The following is a 24793-nucleotide window of genomic DNA, read 5'->3' as shown; positions in this document are numbered from 1 at the left end:
AATTACAATTTTTTTGAATTTTCTTCCGTAACAATTAGGCGCATAATAACGCTTCAATATACTAAATTATTGTTTTTTTAACCCTTAGAGTGCCAGGCGAGAAATAAAAGTAACACTCAAAAATGCCGATGATTTTTCCCGAAGGTCGCGCTAAAAATGCCGAGCGCGATCTGGCGATTTTTAGGTTAAAATTTCGTAAAAATCGAATTTTCGATATTTCGACCAACGAAAATCGATGTATCGCATCTAGTAACTTTCGACTCAATGTTAATATATGGGTTAAAAGAATCCGAGTATCCATTCGGTTGTTATGACAACTGTTCGATCATTACGAAACGTCCGGTCAGCCGGACGTTGGCACTTTTGGCTCGTTCTAAAAACGTCCGGTCGGCCGGACGTCGGCATTTTGGCTCGTTTTAAAAGACGTCCGTTCCGCCGACGTTGCACTCAAAGGGTAAGCTCTACAAAATGGTTTTAAAAAGAAAATTGTGAAATTTGTGTTTTTAGGGTCAAAAATGGAAAAACCTATTTTTACCCCATATAACCCCCCATAAACCCCCGTTCCCATAGTCCGATCATGCTGGTTCGCGAACTCATTCAAGTTTATCCCGCCTTACACCTTCAAACCAAATTTTATCAAAATCGGACAAAAATTACTCAAGTTATCGTGGGCGGATGGACACATATATATATATATCTCTCTATATATAGATATATAAAAATTAGACGAATGTGTTTTTGGCCTCTGGGGACATCAAAATGAAAAAGTAAATCGGTCCCGCGGCTTAGGTCTTACATGAGACCTACGGTAATAGCTACTTCCCTATAGGGAAATTCGCTAAAAACAACAATGGTTAGTAAAACAAGACGTAGAACTGCTTTAGAAGTTAAGATGTGATTTGCTTTCAGCTATCCTCTGGAAAAGTTCTTCACTAAACAAGCATAATAATGTGTCGTGGAAGTACAGGGAGCGGCCTTTTCATCGACCGCGACAACCCCTATCTCGGTGCAAGTACTGATGGCCTGAAGACAGTTTACTGCAAAAAAAAAACTATACTAAAAGTAATCTCATAATGCTTGCTCTTGCAGGCCATCGGGATCTGCAGGACAGTCTGCAGCGGCAGGAGCCTCTGCAGTACGTCCCGAGGAGATACAACAACAGCAAGAGGCGCTGCAGGAGATCAGGGCGGAGATTGACCAGGTGAGGAGACGTTAGTTTTTACGTTTTGTTTTTTTTTTTTATTGATGAGAGCCCCTTGGGTTGCCTCTGATCTCTATTTTTAAAACAATGGCTGAAACATGGGTTATGTCAAGCAATCCTTGACATGTAGCAATATCTAGTAAACTTACTACTTATATTTCAGTTGTTAGCTGATTTTTAAGCTTTTTGGAGGTGATCCGAAGTCGCGAGGTCAAAATTTGGATTTAGCATCTCGGTACTATTACAAACAACATAAAAAAAAGAAACCTACTACCCCATTTCATGCAAGGTAAAATGCGTTAGATTACTGGATTAATGCTTGTTTTGGAAAATTCAGTAACTCCCAATTAATGTGTGTTGTTTAAAATACAATTTAGAAATTAACAGCTGTTTCATTAAAAAGTACTATCCACATGGCCAAAATGTAAACAAATCTGTAGAGGGATCTTCAAAGACTTCTGGGCAGAGCCCTAAGGGAATTTACTTCGTTTGTCTTTTGATAACTCATCTACAGACCAAGACCTTTCTTTTGACACCCCTACCAAGTTTCTACGCCAGCCGTTCTCTCAAATTAGTGGAGGACAAGTTTACAATTAAATTTTTATATTCCTTCATGTTAATCTTATGGGAGAAAATCCAACTTTGATGGGAGATTCTGCCCAAACTTATAAAGATATCAAAAAAACGAAAAACACTTTGCAAAACTACAGATCAGGCAATCTTTTGACACTTTAATCATCATAATCGGTCCAAAAATGAGGGAGGAGTTTTGTTCACAAAAATCGGCTTAGCGTATTATATATATACAGCGGAACCCATGCTGTGAACTAGTGAACACTCTCATTACTACTTATAACAAACTGCAAAAAAAAACTATACTAAAAGTAATCTATAATGCTTGCTCTTGCAGGCCACTCTGCGGGATCTGCAGGACAGTCTGCAGGCGCAGGAGCCTCTGGCAGTACGTCCCGAGGAGATACAACAACAGCAAGAGGCGCTGCAGGAGATCAGGGCGGAGATTGACCAGGTGAGGAGACGTTAGTTTTTACGTTTTGTTTTTTTTTTTTTATTGATGAGAGCCCCCTTGGGTTGCCTCTGATCTCTATTTTTAAAACAATGGCTGAAACATGGGTTATGTCAAGCAATCCTTGACATGTAGCAATATCTAGTAAACTTACTACTTATATTTCAGTTGTTAGCTGATTTTTAAGCTTTTTGGAGGTGATCCGGAAGGTCGCCGAGGTCAAAAATTTGGATTTAGCATCTCGGTACTATTACAAACAACATAAAAAAAAGAAACCTACTACCCCATTTCATGCAAGGTAAAATGCGTTAGATTACTGGATTAATGCTTGTTTTGGAAAATTCAGTAACTCCCAATTAATGTGTGTTGTTTAAAATACAATTTAGAAATTAACAGCTGTTTCATTAAAAAGTACTATCCACATGGCCAAAATGTAAACAAATCTGTAGAGGGATCTTCAAAGACTTCTGGGGCAGAGCCCTAAGGGAATTTACTTCGTTTGTCTTTTGATAACTCATCTACAGACCAAGACCTTTCTTTTGACACCCCTACCAAGTTTCTACGCCCAGCCGTTCTCTCAAATTAGTGGAGACAAAGTTTACAATTAAATTTTTATATTCCTTCATGTTAATCTTATGGGAGAAAATCCAACTTTGATGGGAGATTCTGCCCAAACTTATAAAGATATCAAAAAACGAAAAACACTTTGCAAAACTACAGATCAGGGCAATCTTTTGACACTTTAATCATCATAATCGGTCCAAAAATGAGGGAGGAGTTTTGTTCACAAAAATCGGCTTAGCGTATTATATATATACAGCGGAACCCATGCTGTGAACTAGTGAACACTCTCATTACTACTTATAACAAACTGCAAAAAAAACTATACTAAAAGTAATCTATAATGCTTGCTCTTGCAGGCCACTCTGCGGGATCTGCAGGACAGTCTGCAGGCGCAGGAGCATCCGGCAGTACGTCCCGAGGAGATACAACAACAGCAAGAGGCGCTGCAGGAGATCAGGGCGGAGATTGACCAGGTGAGGAGACGTTAGTTTTTACGTTTTTTTTTTTTTCATTGATGAGAGCTCCTTTGGGTTGCCTCTGATCTCTATTTTTAAAACAATGGCTGAAACATGGGTTATGTCAAGCAATCCTTGACATGTAGCAATATCTAGTAAACATACTACTTATATTTCAGTAGTTATGTATCAATTTTTTGACGTATAAGAGCTTTAATATTTAACTACATTGATACCAAATATCAAGAAAATCTTTTGAAAAACCGTGTCCAAAACGGGGAACGAAATTAACATGTTTTGTCGGATGCTACTGTGCTACCAGCCTTTTACAAAACTTGGCTCAGGCGACAGATGAATTACCGACATGTCGATTTAGTAGTCATGTGTTTACGATGTTTTTAGAATGGTGCGCATAATGACCCCGCGCTACCTGCCCATCTTCAAAAACCTTCCCCCAAGGCCATATCTCCAAAACGCAACTACATCGGGGGTGAAGAAGACTCTTAAACCATTCATGATGAAACTAGACAGTCAAATGTGGTGTTTCTCCTTACAATATGCTAGATCCACTGATGTAATCGATAATGCAAAAAGACAAAACATTGTAAATAATAAAAATAGTCTTTGGGATGCAACAAACCAGAGGCCTAAACATTTTTTGTCATCAGGGAAGTGGTGGTACATTATCTAAGTTATGTCTTCACCTTACAGTAAAATATATAATTGATTTGTTGTTAAAGTTTTGTGTACTTAATTTTATGTCCAAGTAAAGATTAAATTTCATTGGGACAATACAGACAGGGTTGGGTAAAACAAAACACTGTACAACTTAAATTTGATTCAGCTCAACAACATAATGTTAACTTTAAAATGATTATAACTCTAGTAACACTACAATATGCTATCTATACTTTCAAGTATCCGTACACAATCTATAAAATATATTCAATTACAGTTTTGTATATTTGAATTCCCCCATGAACTATGAAATAATGTATAATCCTAATGAATATAACCAGGGTGTCCAGGGAAAGTCAGGGATAGTCATGGAAAGTCATGGAAAATAATTCTGGTCTTTAAAGTCATTGAAATAGGCTAAAAGACATGGAATGTCATGGAAATCCCCAATGATGGATGGATTTGACGTGACTTTTCAATGCTCTTGTTGTCAGTTACCCTGACTATTGTAGGATTTTTCACAAATGTACGCCAATTCAATTTATTACAGTTGTATTATTTTATGAGTTTTGAGTTTGTAGTTCAATACAATCTGTCCCTACTTTATCTTATAATTAAATTTAATATTTCTTCTAGGATATTGTTGCAACAGTATAGTGTATATTAAAATGTTACAACTTTATTATTACAACTCAAATTGCAATACAGTACGAATATTGTTATGATATTTTGAGTTGTCTTAGTTCGTGAGAAGTCATGGAAATCAATGGTAAATGTAAATGGTCATGGATAATAATAGAAAGTCATGGAAATTAATGACAAATTTTCTGTGGACACCCGCCTGATAACAATACTCTTCAATGCTAGGGACGTTACCTACCGTTTGTTACAGTTCTTGTTTGGACCGTAAAATTATATTTTACACACAACCTTCTTCCTTCTAAGTACCAAAGGTTATATGTAAGAGATAAAGGGCATAATTTAAAATTCCTGAAGAGGAATAGGACGAAGCAGACATGTTTTGGCTAATACTCTTGTTTTTCTCTTCTAAGGCTGAGTATATAGGAGAGAGATCTTTCCGCAGTGCATCATTTGTTCCTGCAATGAGGACAATTACATCATCATTGGACTTTGAAAGCCGCGCTGTTTCTGCCACTTGATTAATGCATGCATTCGGCATAACTGTTCCAACCGCAGTGATCTCATCCTGATTAATTTGGTTAAGTTTGTAGCCTACATTTCTACTTTGGCTATCACCATACACAGTCACTTTAATTTTATTTGTAAACACCTCTTCAACTTTATCTTTGTTATGTTGAGGTTTTTTATCTGAGGTTTTTTACTTAGGCCAACATACTGATTATTTGCCTTTGATAGACTGGGAACATTTTGAGACAAGGTATCGAATTTGTTCTCGGTTACAATGGGACTGGATCTAATAAAAACTTTAGACTTAAATGTTTTTTTTGTCTTTTTTCTTTTGTCCATTTTTGTGTGTTTAGGTTGACATTCTCAGGATTAGGTGCTACAACGTGTGGTGGTACATGGTTTGCGTTAGGGTTTTGCTGGGTCAAGTTACTCTTTATTTCCTTTTTTAATATTACCTTATTACCTTGTTACCTCCTCTTCATCGATGACCAGCCTAGGCTGGATTGATAGCGTCAAATAAAAAAATAAAAACTAATTTAGATATATATATACATTTAAAACTGTGTGGTGGCGGTGGACAGCTAGTTCATCGCGCCAGCATACTTGAAGAACTCCGTAGTTGAGTAGAAAGGGTTCTCCAATAAAAATTGTTTGATTTTATTTGTGAACACTTTTGTGTCAAGTTCTGTTATTTTACCAGGCAGAGCATTGTACATCCTGACAGCTATGGCAGGGAAACTGTCTCTTGTCATAGTTAGTCTATAGCGATCTGTATTTAATTTATGGGCACTTCGGACATTATGGTCGTGCATGTCACCCCTTGTTTCATGAGAGTTCAAATTTCCTTTGACGTGCAGAAGGCAATTTTAGGTGAACTGATTGAAAACAGTAAAAACATTCAGCATTTTGAAAAGTGGTCTGCAACGTTCCCGTCTTTTGCTGCTTGTAATTATTCTTAGGGCTTGTTTTTGCAGTTTGAGGGGTTGATGAGACTGTGAAATAAGGAGAAATAGACCATCAGAAGATATTGTTTAGTGATCTGGTGCTTAAGTTTTCTTAAGAGGAAATTGACTCTACTCAGCCTGACTCTACTCAGCCTAAGACACACTGTGTCAGTATGACAGTCCCATTGAAGTTTTGGGTCCAGGATAAAACCGAGGAGTTTGACTGGAATATCTTGAGATGGAGATGATTTACTGATGTGCACAGGAGCTTTTGCGTTTTATCTTCGTTTAACCTGAGGCCATTAAGTGAGAACCAATTTTTGCAACTTCAAACAGCTGGTCAGATTTGGTTATTGCTTCGTTGGGGCACTGTCCCTTGCCGTACAAGGTTGTGTCATCCGCATAGAGTAGGGTATCCCTTTCTCGTCCAAGGTCATTCATTAGGATTATAAACATGGTGGGCCCTAATATAGAGCCTTGCGGCACTCCATGGTCCATCGCAGCTGGAGCGGAGAACGCTCCATCAACTGACACGATCTGGTAACTATTTTCAAAATACGAGTGAAAAGTCGTGAGCACTGTCCCTCCAACTCCGTAACGTTTAAGTTTTTCCAACAAAATGTCATGAGACACCACCTCGAAAGCCTTCGACAAGTCACAAAGGACCAGTGCCATTGACTGCCTATCCTCAAAGGCCTTTAACGTTTCTGTCACCAGGGAAGTAAGAGCAGTAGTGGTAGATCTGCCTTTGCGGAACCCATGCTGTGAACTAGTGAAGTAATGGTTTGTCTCAAAGAATGCTATTATCTGATTTTGCATGATTTTCTCAACAATTATGGCTACTATGGGTATAATCGATATGGGTCGATAACTTGAGGCAAGGTTTGTGTCGCCTTTTTTGAAGATAGGGATAGTTCTTGAAATTTTCAAATATTCATAATAAGTATAATCAAATAAGTAAAGTTATGTAGTTTGCTTGTTTAGACATGTATTAGAAAAAAAGTTATATAAATTGATAAGCAAAATTGAAGCATATTCATGAAAATTTTAAGAGTAGCCTACTCTAAATAATAGGCCTACGTAAGTATTTGAGTACTTACAGTATTTTGTAGAGTTAAAAAAAAAAAATCTAGTGTATACATATGAAGTGTTTTTCTGCGGTTATTGGTTACATAGAAAATTTTATAATTGTAAATTTCAAAATCGCAGAATAAGTAATCTGTTGTAGCTTGGTTTTAGTTGATCAAACATTGCAAATTTTATTATTTTATACTAAGCTATTAACATTTTCCTAAAAGATAAACTAAAAAAAATTAATTGACCACCCTGTACTAGGAAATCAAATATAATTTTTGTAGAGTTTTGAATATAATATCAGAATAAACTACTGATAAAAGTAATGAATGCTTTTATAGGTTTTTTTTATAGGCTGGGCACTGGTATTTCCAATGCATTCCATTATTGTTGGTTTTATCTATATTCGTTTTACTTATCTGCCAGACAGTATTGTTCTTGTTTTATGCTTTCACTTTTTGCTCTGTCTCAGTCTACACACTACTGCCTTCTAGTTAACATGTCCTCAAATATATTGTAGTTATAGATTCAAAATGTAGTCTAAATTCTCTCTTTTAATTATAACCAATGTTAGAACATACATAGTACAGTTCAGTGTATCAGTGACAGTGATGTGAAATGAATGAAGTAAATCTCAGTATTAATATTTGGATGAAACCTCTACAAGTGAATGGACTGGTAATTCTCTCCTGTCGTCAACCTTCACGCCACTCTTAAGCTCAAGTCATCCCTCTCCTCTACGGGCATCACTGGACCACTAGCAGAGTCTCTCTACGTCGAACCTCTACTCTCCTAGCTACTCCTTTGAGGCCAACCCTCTGGAACTTTCCCAGACAACATCGCCGGCTCCAACCCTCTTACAACCGCTTCGCTACCCACGTCACGACTTCACTTGAAACTCACCACAACCTGGACTTCTCAAGAAAGACTCCGCAAGTAGAAAATATTTTTTAACTTAATTTATTTAGCAATAATTCAAAACACTCTTACAATATTTCTATCAGATTTTTAGGATTTAAAAGTTTTAACCTTCCGGAAGATTTCATTTAATATTCTAATCTAAGATAACAGTTCTTGTCATAATTCAATATATCCAATTTTAAAACCTGATATTAAAAAGTGTGTGAACTGAGAAGCAGAGTTTTTATTTCATGCTCTCCGATTGCCTTTGGGTAAAATTAAATTAATACATTTTGAGAATAGAATTTTTAAGATTTAAAATTCTCTACGGCTCAACAAATTAATGGTCCTTCGAGCCGGATGGATTACAGTAACTTTAAAGTTGGTAATTTCTTTTGTTTTGCAAAAGGAGAGCATAAATAAGTTTAAATTCTTTTGTAGTTTGTTTTAACTTTTTTAAGTTGCTTTATTTTTCTCTAGGGTTTCCTATACCTACCTATACCTCCTTGGTCATATAAACTTAATCTGCAAACATGACTCCCCGACCTACTGCCCAGTTAGAAACACTTGTTAAAAGGAGAGAAAAATATTTTGCTAGACTACAAGCTCTATATGATGTTGGCAAAAAATGTATACAGTTAGCTCAACAAAAACAAAGCTATACTGCTGAGTTAGACTCTTTTGTTTCTCGCTTCCAGCGAATCGAAGATGATTATGAGGCTTTTGAGCAAATATCTGACGAAATAAATGTTGTAAACACTCAGGTAGAAGAGGGTGAAAAAATTGATGTTAATAAAGCTTCATTGGCATATGATGAGATTTATTTCAATGTGAAGACAATTGCTCGTAAGATGAATGTAGGGAATTTAAATACACAAAGTAAACCGGAAACTACTCAATCATCTGTCCCAACACAATCTTCTCAAGTAGCAAGACTACCAAAACTGGAAATTGAACCATTTGATGGATCAATTACAGCTTGGCCAAACTTTTATGCCCTCTACACCTCTATGATCCATAAGAACACTTGCCTAACCAAGGTAGAAAAACTTACATATTTACGTAGTTTACTAAAATCTCTCGCACTCTCTCTCGTTGACACTCTGGCCATATCAGATGACAATTATGACATTGCAATGCAAATTCTAATTGAACGATACCAGAATAAAAGATTATTAGCTTCTTGTTATCTTGACAAAATATTATCTTTTCGCCAAATGACAGAGGATTCAACTAACTCTTTCTCAAACTTCATGGAAGTATTCAATAGTAATTTGTCAGCTGTGAAGGTTCTTGGCATTGACGATTTATTTGATTTCACTATGCTCCACATTGGTTTACGCTCTTTGACACCCAACACTCGTAATTATTTTGAAAGCCATCATTCAAGTAATGACATCCCAAAGTTTGAAGACCTAATCAAATTTGTCCAACAACAGCTCAAAAATTCTAGAAATCACTAATGATCCCAAGGGAAAATCAAAACCTCACAAACCTACTCAGTTCTCTAAGCCATCAAGCTCTCGCAGTGCAATGCTCTCTACTGTGAATACAATTCACTACGATAAAGGGAAGAATGCTTCATTAACGTGCCCGTGCTGTCAGGACATCTCTCACAAGATTTATGGTTGTTCAAAATTTAAAGGCATGAGTGTAGCGCAACAATATGATCAAGCTAAAAAGAGTGCCTTATGTTTTTCTTGCCTCGGATCTCACATGATATCTGATTGTAAATCTAAGTCTAAGTGTTTCAAATGCTCTGGTAAACACCACACTCTCCTACATCGTTCAGATAACAGTCAAGTGACAGAGTCTAAGCCTAATGCTGGAAATAATGTAGAACCTAAGACTTGCCACTACACTAATACTTGTTCAAGTACAAACATGCTACTGAGTACTGCTATTATTGGCATCCGTGATAACGATGGTGGACTAAAACAGGTAAGGGCCATCATCGATGGAGGGTCACAAACTAGTTTAATTACTACAGAATGTGTTGAACGCCTTGGTCTAAAAAGACGTTACAGCAAAATTACGCTTATGGCTGTAGCTAATACATCTGTCTCCCAAAACAAAGGCTCTGTAATGTGCAGTATAAGCCCAATCTCTACACCTGAAACTGAATTGACAACTGAAGCGATAGTGGTACCTAAAATTTCTTCTGATCAACCTAACATCCAATTAGATCGCTCTGTACAGTCAAAATTTTCTAATTTAAAGCTAGCTGATCCCACTTTTGACCAAAGTGCACCCATTAATTTTTTGTTAGGATCTGACTTGTACTATGATATTATTCTGGACTCACACAATATAATCAAAGGTCAACCTTCCGCTTTGGCAACCATATTTGGATGGATTATTGGTGGCAAAGTACCAAGCATTTCTTCTACAAATGAAAACTCATACTTTCTGACCTGCTGTGAGTCTGTTGATAAATCAATCAAAAGATTTTGGGAAACAGAGTCAGTAAACACTAAGAAACCTATCAATCCTGAAGACATTGAGACTGAAAATCATTTTCAAACTACTCATTTTCGTGATGAAACAAATAGATACGTAGTTTCACTGCCTGTAAGATCAGACAACATTTCGTTACCTAACACAAGAGAAATCGCTAAGCACCGTCTAATAAATTTAGAATCAAGACTGAAGAAAACCCTAACAATGTATCAGGAGTATAGGGACTTTTTGAATGACTACATAGCTCAAGGTCACATGAGCATTGCGACTACCCCCTCTACGTACATAATCCCTCATCACTGTGTAAGGAAAGAAGATAGTAGCACTACCAAACTCAGAGTAGTTTTCAATGCCTCTTTCAAACCTAAAAATGATGATAAGTCATTAAATGACAATTTGTTCCCAGGTCCTAAGCTGCAAAAGGATATAACTGAAATTATAACAAACTTTCGTCTTCATTCCATTGTTGTGTGTTCAGATATTAAGCAGATGTATAGACAGATTGTTGTAGCTCCTGAGCAACGGAGTTTGCAGCACATATTTTACAGAACCTTACCAAATGGACCTATTGAGGAGTATGAACTCAACGTTCTCACGTATGGTGTCACATCAAGTGCATTCCTAGCCCAGCGAGTTTTGTTGCAGCTTGTCAAAGATGAAGGAAAGCGATTCCCTCTAGCCTCAAACGCCATTCTGCATCAGACCTTTGTTGATGACATATGCACCAGTGTTGACACACCAGAACAAGCTTTGCAGCTATAGAGTGAACTCATCAAACTGTTAGATTTAGGAGGATTCACTTTACGCAAATGGTCCAGTAATTACAAACCTATCCTAGACAACGTACCAGAAGATCACCGTGAACAACCACTCGTCTTATGTTCAGATGAAGATCCTGGAATGAAAATTCTTGGACTGCAGTACAACTCCTATGATGATACTTTTTCATACTCGATTAAGCTCAACCCTCTAGTTTTCACAAAACGATCAATGCTATCTGAAATATCAAAAATATACGATGTGCTAGGTTGGATCACTCCAGTTACATTCTATGTTAAGCATCTGATGCAAAAGTTATGGCTTCTTGGTTTGAACTGGGATGAACCTCTTCCAAATGAAATAAGTAGTAAATGGTCTCTGTTCATTTCTACTCTCCCACAACTTTCAAATATTAAGATCCAACGATTCATTCCCACAGCATTCCTCAAATTCCACACAACTGATAGGCTTCTGTGACGCTTCTGAAAAGGGTTACGCTGCTAACTTGTACATCCGTACTGAAACCTCAGCTGGAATCAGAGTACACCTCATAAAAGCCAAAAGTAAAGTTGCACCATTAAAAACAATGAGTATTCCCCGACTAGAACTTTCTGCGGCTCAGTTACTTATGCAAATAGTAATTTCAGTAAAACATCTCAATTTTGACCCATCAACAATCATACTGTTTTCGGACTCATCTACTGTGTTGTCATGGCTCAAAACCCCTCCATACAAATTGAAAACTTTTGTTGCCAACAGAGTAATTGACATTTTAGAAGAGACTAACCCAACACAATGGCGTCATGTAGCTTCGAAAGAAAACCCCTGTGATTGTGCCAGCAGAGGCATGCTTCCTGAAGATATAGTTGATTTTGATTTGTGGTGGAAAGGTCCTTCCTTCCTTCATGAACCCTCAACCCAATGGCCATCATCAAATGTAAAACCCACAGAAGAAATTCATCTCCCCGAATTGAAATCAGAATGTTTCCTAACAACTAGTCTCGATAACAACATAGTAATGAAACTTATGGAAAAATTATCTAGCTTGTCAAAAGTGCAGTTCGTTCTTGCCTACTTGTTACGATTTATCTTTTATCTTCAAAGTCAAAAGAAAGGAATAAGCAAAAGGCAAGGGCCAATAACCGCTCAAGAGTTAAACGACTCATTAATGTTATGTGTCAAAAATGTTCAAGAACAATATCTCTCAGGTGAAATACAAAACATAAAGGAACAGAAAATGTGCACCACTAAGTATCGATCTCTAGCTCCATTTCTCGATGAAGAAGGTTATCTCAGGGTGGGCGGACGTTTAAAACACTCCCAACTTTCATTCTCCAGAAAACATCCTATCCTAATACCAACATCATCTTGCTTAGCAACTCTGTTATGTGATCACTATCATAAACTATCTTTACATGGTGGTCCTCGATTGTCCCAATCTCTCATACAATCAAAATTTTGGATCAGTGGATTACGCCAATTATTACGAGAAAGAATATTCAAATGTAACAAATGTTACATGTTCAAGGCAAAGCCCAAAAGCGTTCATGACACCCAAAATGGCTGATCTACCTTCTGCAAGATTTCAAAACCTCAGGGTATTCCTCAATGTAGTACTTGACTATGCAGGCCCATTTGAATTCAAAGAAAGTGATAGGAGAAAAGCTCCACGATCAAAGGGTTATTTGGTAATCTTCATTTGTATGTCCACAAAAGCAGTCCATCTTGAATTTGCTACAAGTCTATCAACAAAATCATTTCTTGCTGCTCTTGATAGATTCTGTGCTAGACGAGGTCTTTGTAAGCAGATTTTCAGTGACTGTGGTACCAACTTTCAAGGTGCCTCAAATCATTTCAAAGAGATTCAGGAGTTTTTAAAAATATCCAATCCAGAGATATCACAGCATCTAGCCAAAAAGGAAATCAAATGGAACTTCAATCCACCTGCAGCCCCTCACTTTGGTGGACTATGGAAGGCCGCTGTTAAATCCACCAAACATCACTTGCAACGAGTAATGGGCACACTTGTTCTCACCTAGAAAAAATGAACACTTTGTTGACACGCATAGAGGCTATTCTCAATAGCAGACCAATCGGAACGATGATCACAGACCCTAACGATGGCGACTATTTGAGCCCAGGTCACTTTATTATTGGCTCGCCACTCTTAGCTCCACCTGAAATTGACTGCAGTGACACACCCATGAACAGACTACAAAGATATGAACTTCTACAACAGGCTGTTCAGTGTTTTTGGAAGAGATGGTCACAGGAATACGTTCAAACCCTGATTCCTCGTAGAAAATGGACTTCCCTTCAACCCAATGTCAAAGTTGGTGATGTAGCATACCTCCAAATGAAGAACACCAGCCCACTTGAATGGCCAATCGGGCGAATAGAAGAAACTTTCCCTGGACGTGACGGAATAGTAAGAGCAGTCAAGATCAAAACCGCACAAGGGACGTTTGTGCGCCCAGTTCACAAGCTGGTTCCTTTCCCTCCCTCTGACTTTGACTCATAAACTACCCTTTCCTTTTTTGTTTTGTTTGATTTTTTGTTTTTACGTTTGCAAATATTCATTTGGGTGGGCGGTATGTAGAGTTTTGAATATAATATCAGAATAAACTACTGATAAAAGTAATGAATGCTTTTATAGGTTTTTTTTATAGGCTGGGCACTGGTATTTCCAATGCATTCCATTATTTTTGGTTTTATCTATATTCGTTTTACTTATCTGCCAGACAGTATTGTTCTTGTTTTATGCTTTCACTTTTTGCTCTGTCTCAGTCTACACACTACTGCCTTCTAGTTAACATGTCCTCAAATATATTGTAGTTATAGATTCAAAATGTAGTCTAAATTCTCTCTTTTAATTATAACCAATGTTAGAACATACATAGTACAGTTCAGTGTATCAGTGACAGTGATGTGAAATGAATGAAGTAAATCTTCAGTATTAATATTTGGATGAAACCTCTACAAGTGAATGGACTGGTAATTCTCTCCTGTCGTCAACCTTCACGCCACTCTTAAGCTCAAGTCATCCCTCTCCTCTACGGGCATCACTGGACCACTAGCAGAGTCTCTCTACGTCGAACCTCTACTCTCCTAGCTACTCCTTTGAGGCCAACCCTCTGGAACTTTCCCAGACAACATCGCCGGCTCCAACCCTCTTACAACCGCTTCGCTACCCACGTCACGACTTCACTTGAAACTCACCACAACCTGGACTTCTCAAGAAAGACTCCGCAAGTAGAAAATATTTTTTAACTTAATTTATTTAGCAATAATTCAAAATACTCTTACAATATTTCTATCAGATTTTTAGGATTTAAAAGTTTTAACCTTCCGGAAGATTTCATTTAATAGGCCTATTCTAATCTAAGATAACAGTTCTTGTCATAATTAAATATATCCAATTTTAAAACCTGATATTAAAAAGTGTGTGAACTGAGAAGCAGAGTTTTTATTTCATGCTCTCCGATTGCCTTTGGGTAAAATTAAATTAATACATTAATTAATAATTTAATAATTTAATAATTTTTAAGATTTAAAATTCTCTACGACTCAACATAGGGACTATAAATAGGGATAAACTGGACACGTAGAAGAAAGCATGTTTAAGTAAAAACCAATCAGGCAGATGGAAATTCGCTTAGTCTGCAGGTTTGCTGCGGCGGGGGTATTTAAGTAATTGTGGAGGTTATCATTGTGTGAAGGAAAGGTATATCTTTTAATACTTACAAAAAAAATTTTTGTCAATTTTAAAAATTTTCGACATGACACTCTTTTATCTAATTTTCCTATAGGGAAGTAGCTATTACCGTAGGTTGCACTTAGTTCCGGGACCGATATACTTTTCCATTTTGATGTCCCTAGAGGCCAAAAACACTATTCATTCAAATTTTTATATATGTATAGCCAATATATCATATATACGTCCATGAACGTGATAACTTGAGTAATTTTTGTCTGATTTTGATAAAATTTGGCATGAAAGTGTAAGGCGCGATAAACCATAATGAGTTCGAGAAACAGCATGACCAGACCATGGGAACCCGGGTTTTTTTTCTTCTAATCGCCTGTTTGGAAATAATAACAAATAAGTTTATATAGAAGATTCTTTTTTTTCAATCTCAAATACACAATGTTCTTAACATTTTCATTATTTATAAAATTTCCTTCATTATCTTGGATAGATATTACAATATTTTGAATTTTATTGATATTTTTTAAAGAAACATAATCTATTTGATTTGGGTTTTCACTTATTTCTTAACCATATTTAATATTTGGATAAAAAGTATATAGAATGTCCGATTCTTTATGTAAATGTGAGTGTGATTAGCAATCTAAGCTATCCAATGACTTCTGTTCCCGTCCTAAGCATAGTGGGCTAGTAAAAAAATTGTGTTCTTGCAGATTTACTTTTGCTATTGACAACGCAGGAAAATAAAAAAATAACTGACTTTTCCAAATAACATGTTTACATTCATACCCCTTTGATTGACTTTGCAGGTTATTTGATCTAGGGTCCTGGAGGTTGCTTAAGAGAGAGGGTTTTGTACTTAAACTTTTTGAAATTTGGAGATGTGATAACTGATTTTTTGTTGTTAAAATTTTCCTCCACCTCCACCACTACCTCCACTACTCAATGACTAGACTAATTTCAAAGGTCATATCTTCCACTAGCCTATATTATTTTTCACTACAGACTTAACTTCTGTTTCATGTGGCTACAGAAAATATGCAGAAACTGTGGGGTGTTGGTGGATACCAACTGGAGGCAAGGGGAAAACTTTGCAACCCCTGTTACTGTTTCCCCAAGAAGTACGGGGTAAGTAACCTTGAAAATTTTTGTTTATTTAGTTATTGTGGGACTTGTAAATCAATTATCCCGTCAAAAACCTTCACTAGCAGCCAAACTAAACAATCTTATACTGTAACATAATTGTTCTATTTCTTATACAAGATTATTATTCACACATCTTGCTTCAACAAACTCTATTTCCAAACTAAACCAATGTTTACAGAAACATGTTTACAAAAATCATCTGACAACAAAACATATTTAAACACAAATAAATCATATGATAACAAGAACAGACTTAATACAACATCCCGCCTCAAGATTGAAAGTATACCATCTCCTCCGTAGTACGGTGCAGGAACTAAGAACTTCCTGTTTCGGCGAATGGTTCTCTTGTCAGTTTCCACCAGGTAGGAATGTGGTTCGTTCAATTTCCCGACTACCTTACCGTGTCGACGTAGATCTGTGATCCATACCATGCTTCCAACTTCTAATTTACTTAAACCACTCGCTCCATGTCGTCTATCAAATTGTATCTTGTATTTATTCTGGTACTTATTCACCCTCTCAAGAAAATTCTTGTTTTCCACAGGATTTCCAACCAAAGTAGATGGAAGATTGTCTCTTAATTTCCTTCCAAACATAAGTTCAGATCGGGAAAAGCCGGTTTCAAGAGGTGAGGTCCGGTAAGAAAGTAGGGCAAGTTCAAATTTATCCTTGTTTTTCTTCATTAGCCCTTTTGCTACTTTCACAGCTGCTTCAGCTGCCCCATTTCCCTGATGGTGGTGGGGACTACTTCTGAATGTGGAGAACCCCCACTCCTTTGCAAACAATTTAAATTCACTTGAGTCAATATGGTGAAACTGTGTCCCACTATCTGAATAAACACGTTGAGGAATTCCAAAACGTGAAAATGTGGTATCTGAAGCCCTCATTCGATGCATTTCCTCGACTTCAAAGTATCTTGAGTAGTGATCCACGATAACCATATACCACTTGTCTTTGTGTTTGAACAAGTCAACAGACACATTTTGCCACGGGTAATCCGGGACAGTTCTCGGAATCAACGGTTCACTGTGATTAGTTGAGTTCTGAATACACACTGGACACGATTTGATTATCCTTTCTATTTCTTGAGAAATTCCAGGCCACCACATGGTTCCCAAAGCACGTTTCCTTGTTTTTGTGATTCCCAAGTGTCCACTGTGAAGCCTCTTGAGCATTTCCGCTCGTAGTTCCTGAGGTATTATCATCCGAGTTCCTCGAAGCAATAACCCATCAATACAACTTAACTCGTCTTTCACGTTAAAGTACTCTTGAATCTCATTAGGTAAACTTTAATTTACAGGCCATTCGTCTAAAATTTGTAACTTAAGCTGTGCACAGATTGGATCTCTCATTTGTGAGTGAAGTACCTTTGTCACATTTTCGTCTGTAGTGTTTATACTAATCAGACTGATTTCGTGGACGAAGGCTTCCACTTCTTTAGTCAATTCGCCATCTTCATTAGCCGGAATAGGACTTCTTGATAGTAGATCTGCTATGGCAAGGTCTTTTCCTAGGGTCCAGGTCATGCAATAATCGTATCTCATTATACGCATTCGGAATCGCTGTAGCTCGGTGAGAGCTCGTCCAAATTTTGTGTTTTGAAAATTGAGACAAGCAGTTTGTGGTCGGTCTCAATTGTGTACATTTTACCCATTAGGAAACATTTCAAACGGTTACTTGCCCATGTGCACGCAAGCGCTTCTCTCTCAATGTTACTATAGTTTTCTTCAGCAGGCGTTAGAGTCCGAGATATATATGCCACAGGTTTCTTGTTTTCTCCTTCAACTTGAAGTAAAACCGCTCCAAGACCTTTTTTTGAAGCATCACAAGAAAGAATCGAGGGTTTTTGCGGATCGTAAACAGTCAAACATGGCTCTGATGATAAAATCTGTTTTACTGTGACAAAAGCTTTTTCTTGAGCTGGTCCCCAAAAGAAATCGGTTTTAGTCTTTAACAAGCTCGTAATTGGCTCCAAAATCTCACTGCGGTTCGGAATAAATTTTGCCAGAAAAGTGATCATGCCCATGAATCTTTGTACTTCATTAGCATTTCTTGGAGCTGGTAAGTCCACAATCGCTTGTACCTTGCTTGGATCAGGCTTGATTTCGTCCTTAGACAGCACAAACCCCAAAAATGTCACAGTCTTATTGCAGAACTTAGACTTCTGCTTATTCAAGGTGATTCCATTAGCTTGCACTCTCTCTAGAACGGCCCTAAGACACTCGTCGTGTTCTTCTTTCGTTCTTCCCCATATCAGACAGTCGTCAATGTGCACTAAACAGTTCTTTGCCCCTTCTAAAGCTTTTGACATGCGGCGCTGAAACTCTTCAGGAGCGGACGTAATTCCAAAAGGTAACTTACGGAATTTATACCTCCTGAAAGGGGTGATAAAGGTTGTGTAATCTTGTGACTCCTCTGCAAGGTTCAGTTGCCAGAACCCGGAATTTGCATCGATCTTGCTGAAGTACTCGGCTCCCGCAATCTCGGCCAATGAAAGTTCAATCTTTGGACTAGGATAAAACCGACGTTTCACTGTTGTTATGTTGTTGAGTTTGGATAGGTCTACGCAGATCCTAACTGTCAAATAATGAAGTTTTATAGTGTCTTCTCTTCCTCTTTTTAAAGACATGTTCTTCTTGGTGGATTTATTGGTCTACCAAATGAGGAAAAACAATTAGGCTCAGTTCCAGGGTCATCAGATGTTTTGGGTTGTAGTTGTCTTAGCATTACCCCGTTGCGACGTAACATGCCTTCGTTTGTCTTAACTGTGTATGATCTTGGAGCTACCTTATTAACTATGTCAAATAATGAAGTTTTATAGTGTATTAACAACTTTTATTTTATGAATAAATGTTACATACTGAATTATTTGTAAATACAAAACAACAACAATCTCCAGATGATCTTAATAATTACTAAATCAATATTACAGAATAACAAACATATGACACTAACCCCACCTCCCTTTTTTGCGCAAACTACCATTGGTGCGCACCAATCAGTCGCGTGTTCAACTGGAACAATCACTCCTTTCTCAAGCATATCGTCTAACTGCTCTTTCACCTTGGTTTTTAAAGGTATTGGTACAACCCTGGGGGTGGATATAGCGTAAGGAACTGCATTCTCCTTCATTTCAATCTTGTACTCTCCTTTCATATTTCCCAACCCTTGAAATAAATTAGGATACTTAGTAGCCCAGTCAATATCAGGTGAATCTACAGAAAAAATTCTCCTCACCAGGTTCAGCTCTTCACAGGAACGTCTGCTAAGAAGTGGAACAGTGATCTCCTCAGAAATATACGCAAGATCATAAACTGATACACCCTTATGTTCAAGCTTTAGCCTTAAAGTTCCCAAAATATTGATTCGTTCTTTCTTCTTTGCGCTAAACACAGGGGATTTGCACTTTCCTAGGAGGCATTTGCACTTTCCTCCAGGATCTGTATACGAAAATATTTTTGTTGAAAAATTAGATAGTTTGTTAGGCCTTATTTTTGAAAAATATGAAAGAGTAATTGTGGCTGGAGACATTAATATTAAGGTTCTTAAGTTTTCCAAGGGCTATCAGATATTCAATAATATTTTAAATGAATATAATATGCATTATTTGGTAGACTTTCCTACTAGAATAACATTAGAGGGTGAAAGCGGTATTGATAATATATTTACTACAATTCCTAAAAACAATCTTTTAGTATCAGGCCTAATCACTTGAGCTCTCTGATCATGACGCTCAACTCTTAGAAATTCGGGACATCTCTTCTAAACAAAAGTTTAACAAACCTACTATTAAATCTAGTAAAAAATTCCTTCCTGAAAATTTAACCAAATTAAAAAATTATCTTGCACAGGAAACGTGGACTGATTTATATTTAGCGACTGTAGAGGAAAAATATGATTTTATTTTTTAATATCCTTATGTTTTATTTTGATAGTTGCTTTCCTAAGTTAAAATCTCGTGCCTGTTCAAAATCAAAAAATTGGATAACTCCGGAACTTAAGTTAGCTAAAGATGAAATAATACTATTAAGCCGAGAAATTAGGGTAAATAAGGATAAGTTTTTAATAAAAAAGCTAAAAGACCTGAAAAGAAGCTACGCAGCCCAATTAAATAGTACTAAACGACATTATATCGAAAGCAATATAAGAAATGCCAGTAAACTTAATGTCTCAAAAACTACTTGGAATATTATTAATAGGGAACTAAACAGAAACCGAGTACGTGAAAATGAAATCCAATTAAAAATTGGCAACTTTGAATACACTGAACCCGATGATATATGCGAAATATTTAATGATCATTTTGTAAGTTTGGTAGATAGGATTGGAAACTTGTCTTCGGGAGCTCTTGGTGCAATCTCAAATCCTGCAAATTCAGTAAAATTTTATTTAAAGCCTGTTGATGAAGCTGAAGTAGACAAGATTCTTTCTTCTTTTGAAAACAAGTTTACCTGTGGTTTTGATGAAATTCCTATGCCTGTTTTAAAAAGTGCTAAAGATGTTTTAGCTAAACCATTGGCTCATTTAATCAACTCTTCTTTCATTTCAGGAATATTTCCAAGTAAATTAAAAATCTCTAAAATTAAAACATTACATAAATCTGGTAGCAATAAGGACCCTTCTAATTACAGACCATTATCTATTTTGCTTTGCCATGCTTATCAAAAATCTATGAGCGTGCCTTGCATTCACGATTAATGAATTTCTTAGAAAATAATAGCTTATTTGATACTGAGCAACATGGATTCAGGCCCGGTAAATCTGTTGTCACTGCAACAATTGATTTGATAGAAACTATAATTGATGCTATTGATAAGGGTGAGAGCACTGTCGGGGTGTTTATGGATATTAGTAAAGCCTTTGATAGTGTCTGCCATTCAACATTAATTTCAATTTAAAAAAAATTTGGTTTTGCTAACAATGCTTTAAATTGGTTTCAATCTTACCTTGAAAACAGATTACAATATGTGGAAATTAATCATATAAATAATTTCAACCAATTAAGAAATGTAAAATCCTCTTTGAGGTGTATCAAATATGGTGTACCTCAAGGTTCGATTCTTGGTCCCATTTTATTTCTTTGTTATATTAAAGGTCTGCCAACAGCATTAACAGATAATATGGCAAAATTGTGTCTATATGCTGATGATGCAAATTTGTTAGTTTCTGGTAAATGTTTTAATAAAATACAAGAGTCGGCCCAAAACAATCTGTTATCTATAAAAACTACTTAAACTTCAATAAATTATTTCTCAATTTTAATAAAACCAATTTTATGTCATTCAGTACAGCACAAAAGAAAAATCCAGAATTCTGTATTAAAGTAAATGATCTCCAAATTACTCAGGTAAAGGTAACAAAATTTTTGGGTTTATTGCTTGATGAAAATTTATCATGGTCACTCCATACGGATAAATTGTTACATAAAATTTCCTCGGGTTTATTTGCCTTAAGAAATCTGTCAAAATTTTGTTCCCTTGAGATATTGCTTAAGGTTTACCATGCACATATCAACTCACACATTACATTTGGTATTGAGTTATATGGAGCTACAAGTAATCAAAATTTACAAAGTATTCTAATCCTTCAAAAAAGGGCAATAAGAATCATGTTAAATCTGGATGATGAAGAATCGGCCAAAAATTATTTTCCTAAATTAAAAATTCTAACAGTTTACAGCTCATATATATTGCACACTATTATGCATGTGAGGGCTTCTGAAGACAAGGTGCCACTGCTGGGGGATAATCATAGATATAATACTAGGCATAAAAATTATCCATCCGTAACACAACACAAACTGGAGTTTTATAACAAGAAACCAACAGCTGCAGGTATTAAGTTTTTGTACCATCTACCAAAAGAAATATTTGATATAAAAAACATTAGGTCTTAAAAAAAAAAAAAAACTTAAATTGTTAGGCTAGGATTATACTAGGACGCTGGCGTCCGAGAGGCCAGCGTCCGAGAGGCTAGCGTCCCACCTCGAGCCGATAAATGACGTGATTTGTGTTGGGATGCTAGCCTCTCGGACTGCCAATTTATTTCAATGTTTAGTCGGTCCCGGGCCTAGGTCTTACCATGCCACCTACGGTAATAGCTTCGAGCGTCCGGTGGCTTTTTTAGCATCCGACGCTAGCATCCATAGTATAATCGCCCCCATTTGATTTAATGCCCCGCTAGCGTCCCGGACGCTGGCCTCTCGGACGCCAGCGTCCTAGTATAATCCTAGCCTTACTAATAGAGCATTTTACTCATTTGAAGAGTTTTACAACATGTAATTACATTAATTAAATTTTCCTGTTTTATTTAGTTTAACCAAGTATTTTTAATCAGTAAGCTGTTTTGACGCCATTCTGTATTTATGCATATATTTCATGTAGGTATATAATGTATAAATCTTGAATAGCAATAGCTCTTGAATAGCATCTTGAATAGCTTGAATAGCTTGAATAGCTCTTGAATCTTGAATAGCATCTTGAAAAGCTTTTCTGATTCTGATTCTGATTCAGAGTCTTAATAAAATCACGGACAACTCCTACTGGAATCATGGTTACATCAGCCATGGTTACTGCTGCTGTGTCAAGTTAAAATTTTATAAGACCTAAATCTTGGTTTCCACATAAAAATAGACTGTGAGGAAGAAAGAAAGTAATTTAACCGTTTACATTTGGCACAGAAGCCTGTTCCAAACTGGAACTGAATTCACTGTTTGCAGGTAACAGTTAAGCTTATTACGGCAGACTTTAAAGTGTCTGGCTAGATGAAGTTACCAACGAAAGTGTCTGGCTTTTGAGAAAACGTCTTTTGATAGCTCCCCAAATAACATATATCAATTTCAGCTTTTATAAAATGACGAAAATTAATCTTCGTCATACCTAGTTTTTAAGGGTGTCTGGCAGAGGGTTTAAACCGCACAAAGTGTCTGGCAATGGGGGAAATGATTTCTAACATTCCTCTGAAGAAAATATGAAAGAACCAAGCTTTATACTATAACAATGGTTATTTGCAAATTTCAGACCTTTGTTACCTTTTTACCAAAGTAACCAAAATCCAAATGTCATAGTTGCCGATCATTCTTAACTGAACTGGGAGCATTTGCTGCGAAACTTTCAGCTTTTATAAAATAATGAAGGTCTGGCAGTCATGGGCTCTTGCTCTATATGTTAGACTTGCTAAGACTGATAAAAAACATTAATTTTAAGCAGTAAATTTTATAACAAGTTACCAATAGCCATAAGATTATTTAGTGATAAGGATTTCAAGATTAAAATAAATAACTTTCTTTGTAATCAGCCATTATACTCAATAGAAGATTATATGTCAAGAACACTGACTCCACTGGATTTTAATTTATGTTATGTTATGACTAATTTGATGTGCCAATGCATTTGTATGGAATATTAATTGGCAAATAAAATCTCATTCTCATTCTCATACCATTCCATTAAGGTATGATCTTGAAAATAAATCAAAGGAGAACTTTATTATTGATAGTATAAATCACTCTATCAGAGGTATGATTTAAAGATACTCTCACTTAAAACTTCTGGACCTGCACCTCTATCTCGGAAGGCGACATCATACTTCTCACGGACTTCATATTAATAGATCGTGAAAAGGTGTGGTTGCGCTCTTGTTGAAGGAGATTATATGCTCAAGTGAAACAATTGGTAGACATGGCTACAAACACCCAGCCAGGGAGAGTAATTGCCAAAATCAATCTTCTCATCTCAGCATGCAGACTCCATATGAAGAACCAAAAGTTATGCCTGAACATCGGCTCTACAGTGAGAGAGCAGTTCAACAGAGTGATCCACTGCTTTCCACATCCGAACTAGAGACAACTATACACTGCCTCAACACCAACAACCTGAGCCATGATCTTAAAAAAAAAACTTCATGTCAGCAACCCAAGTATATGTAACTTAGCTTTAGATAAACGTCTAAATAAGCCAAAACAATTTAAAAAATTGGCAAAAACGTTGTGTCCAGTCGTTTGATTAGTAATCATTACATTCATTGGAAGAGAATACCGGTAGTATTTATGTAGTAAAAGGGTTTTAATTAACTTTAGTAATCATCAAAGCTGGCTTTTTGGGCCTGTTATTCACGGTTAACGGTGTCCTCTGAACTTTGGGGTCAGTCTTTGTTTCCTTCACGAATGGCTATGTAGAGATTGGCAGTAAATTCTTTCATAACCATCATCTATAATAGGCCCCCCTACTGCCACATGTGATTTTATTTTTAAATAATTGAAAGCACCATATTGACATATGCATTTTGTTCCAGGAGAGCAGGCCCGCAAGATTGTGGCAACAAAACTAAAGGGCGATTCTCTGGCTGGGTCTCTGGGAAGTGGTCCTGCTTTGTTATTTTCAAGAATTGATTAAAACTGGTTAAATATTGTTTTTTATATAAAACAATAATAAAATCTCCCTTAACCAGTCTTTAAAATTAAAATAAAAAATTATTTTTCATGAAATGAAGCTTCAAACTTGGGCAAGTTCTATTACAGTCAAATGGTACTTTTTTCCAGAATTTTAAGTAAAAATGTTTATAGTTAGATAATTCAATAAATTGAAATAACTTATATTAGTAAATAATTGAAAATATAATTTGTTAAACCTTTGTAAAATAAAATAGAAATATTAAATAGATTTTGAGATATTGTTAAATTTCTAATCCATGTTTGCTTGTCCCGTGCAACACACAAAAGGTGAGATT

The 24793-nt window shown here is 36.4% G+C and overlaps 1 protein-coding gene across 1 annotated transcript; it reads left to right on the top strand.

Moving 5' to 3' along the window:
* The first annotated feature begins 759 nt into the window (after positions 1-759).
* On the top strand, positions 760-24457 carry LOC129000388 (uncharacterized). The gene is made up of 6 exons (XM_054427352.1): positions 760-767; positions 1090-1201; positions 2112-2228; positions 3146-3262; positions 15951-16045; positions 24359-24457. Exons 1-6 carry the CDS (start codon positions 760-762, stop codon positions 24453-24455), a joined length of 546 nt encoding a protein of 181 aa, XP_054283327.1. The 3' UTR covers positions 24456-24457.
* The last annotated feature ends 336 nt before the right edge of the window (positions 24458-24793 follow it).

Source organism: Macrosteles quadrilineatus, unplaced genomic scaffold (genome assembly GCF_028750875.1).
Source record: "Macrosteles quadrilineatus isolate MER2022 unplaced genomic scaffold, UCM_ALF_1.0 Scaffold_8__2_contigs__length_117827958, whole genome shotgun sequence".
Lineage (NCBI taxonomy): Eukaryota > Metazoa > Arthropoda > Insecta > Hemiptera > Cicadellidae > Macrosteles > Macrosteles quadrilineatus.
Note: the sequence above shows the minus strand (reverse complement) of the source record. Positions and strands in the feature narration are given on the sequence as shown.

Excerpts from the sequence above, each read along its gene's own strand:
- LOC129000388 (XM_054427352.1), top strand. Across the intron at positions 1,202-2,111 it reads TCAGGGCGGAGATTGACCAG|GCCACTCTGCGGGATCTGCA; the intron begins GTGAGGAGACGT and ends TTGCTCTTGCAG. Across the intron at positions 2,229-3,145 it reads TCAGGGCGGAGATTGACCAG|GCCACTCTGCGGGATCTGCA; the intron begins GTGAGGAGACGT and ends TTGCTCTTGCAG.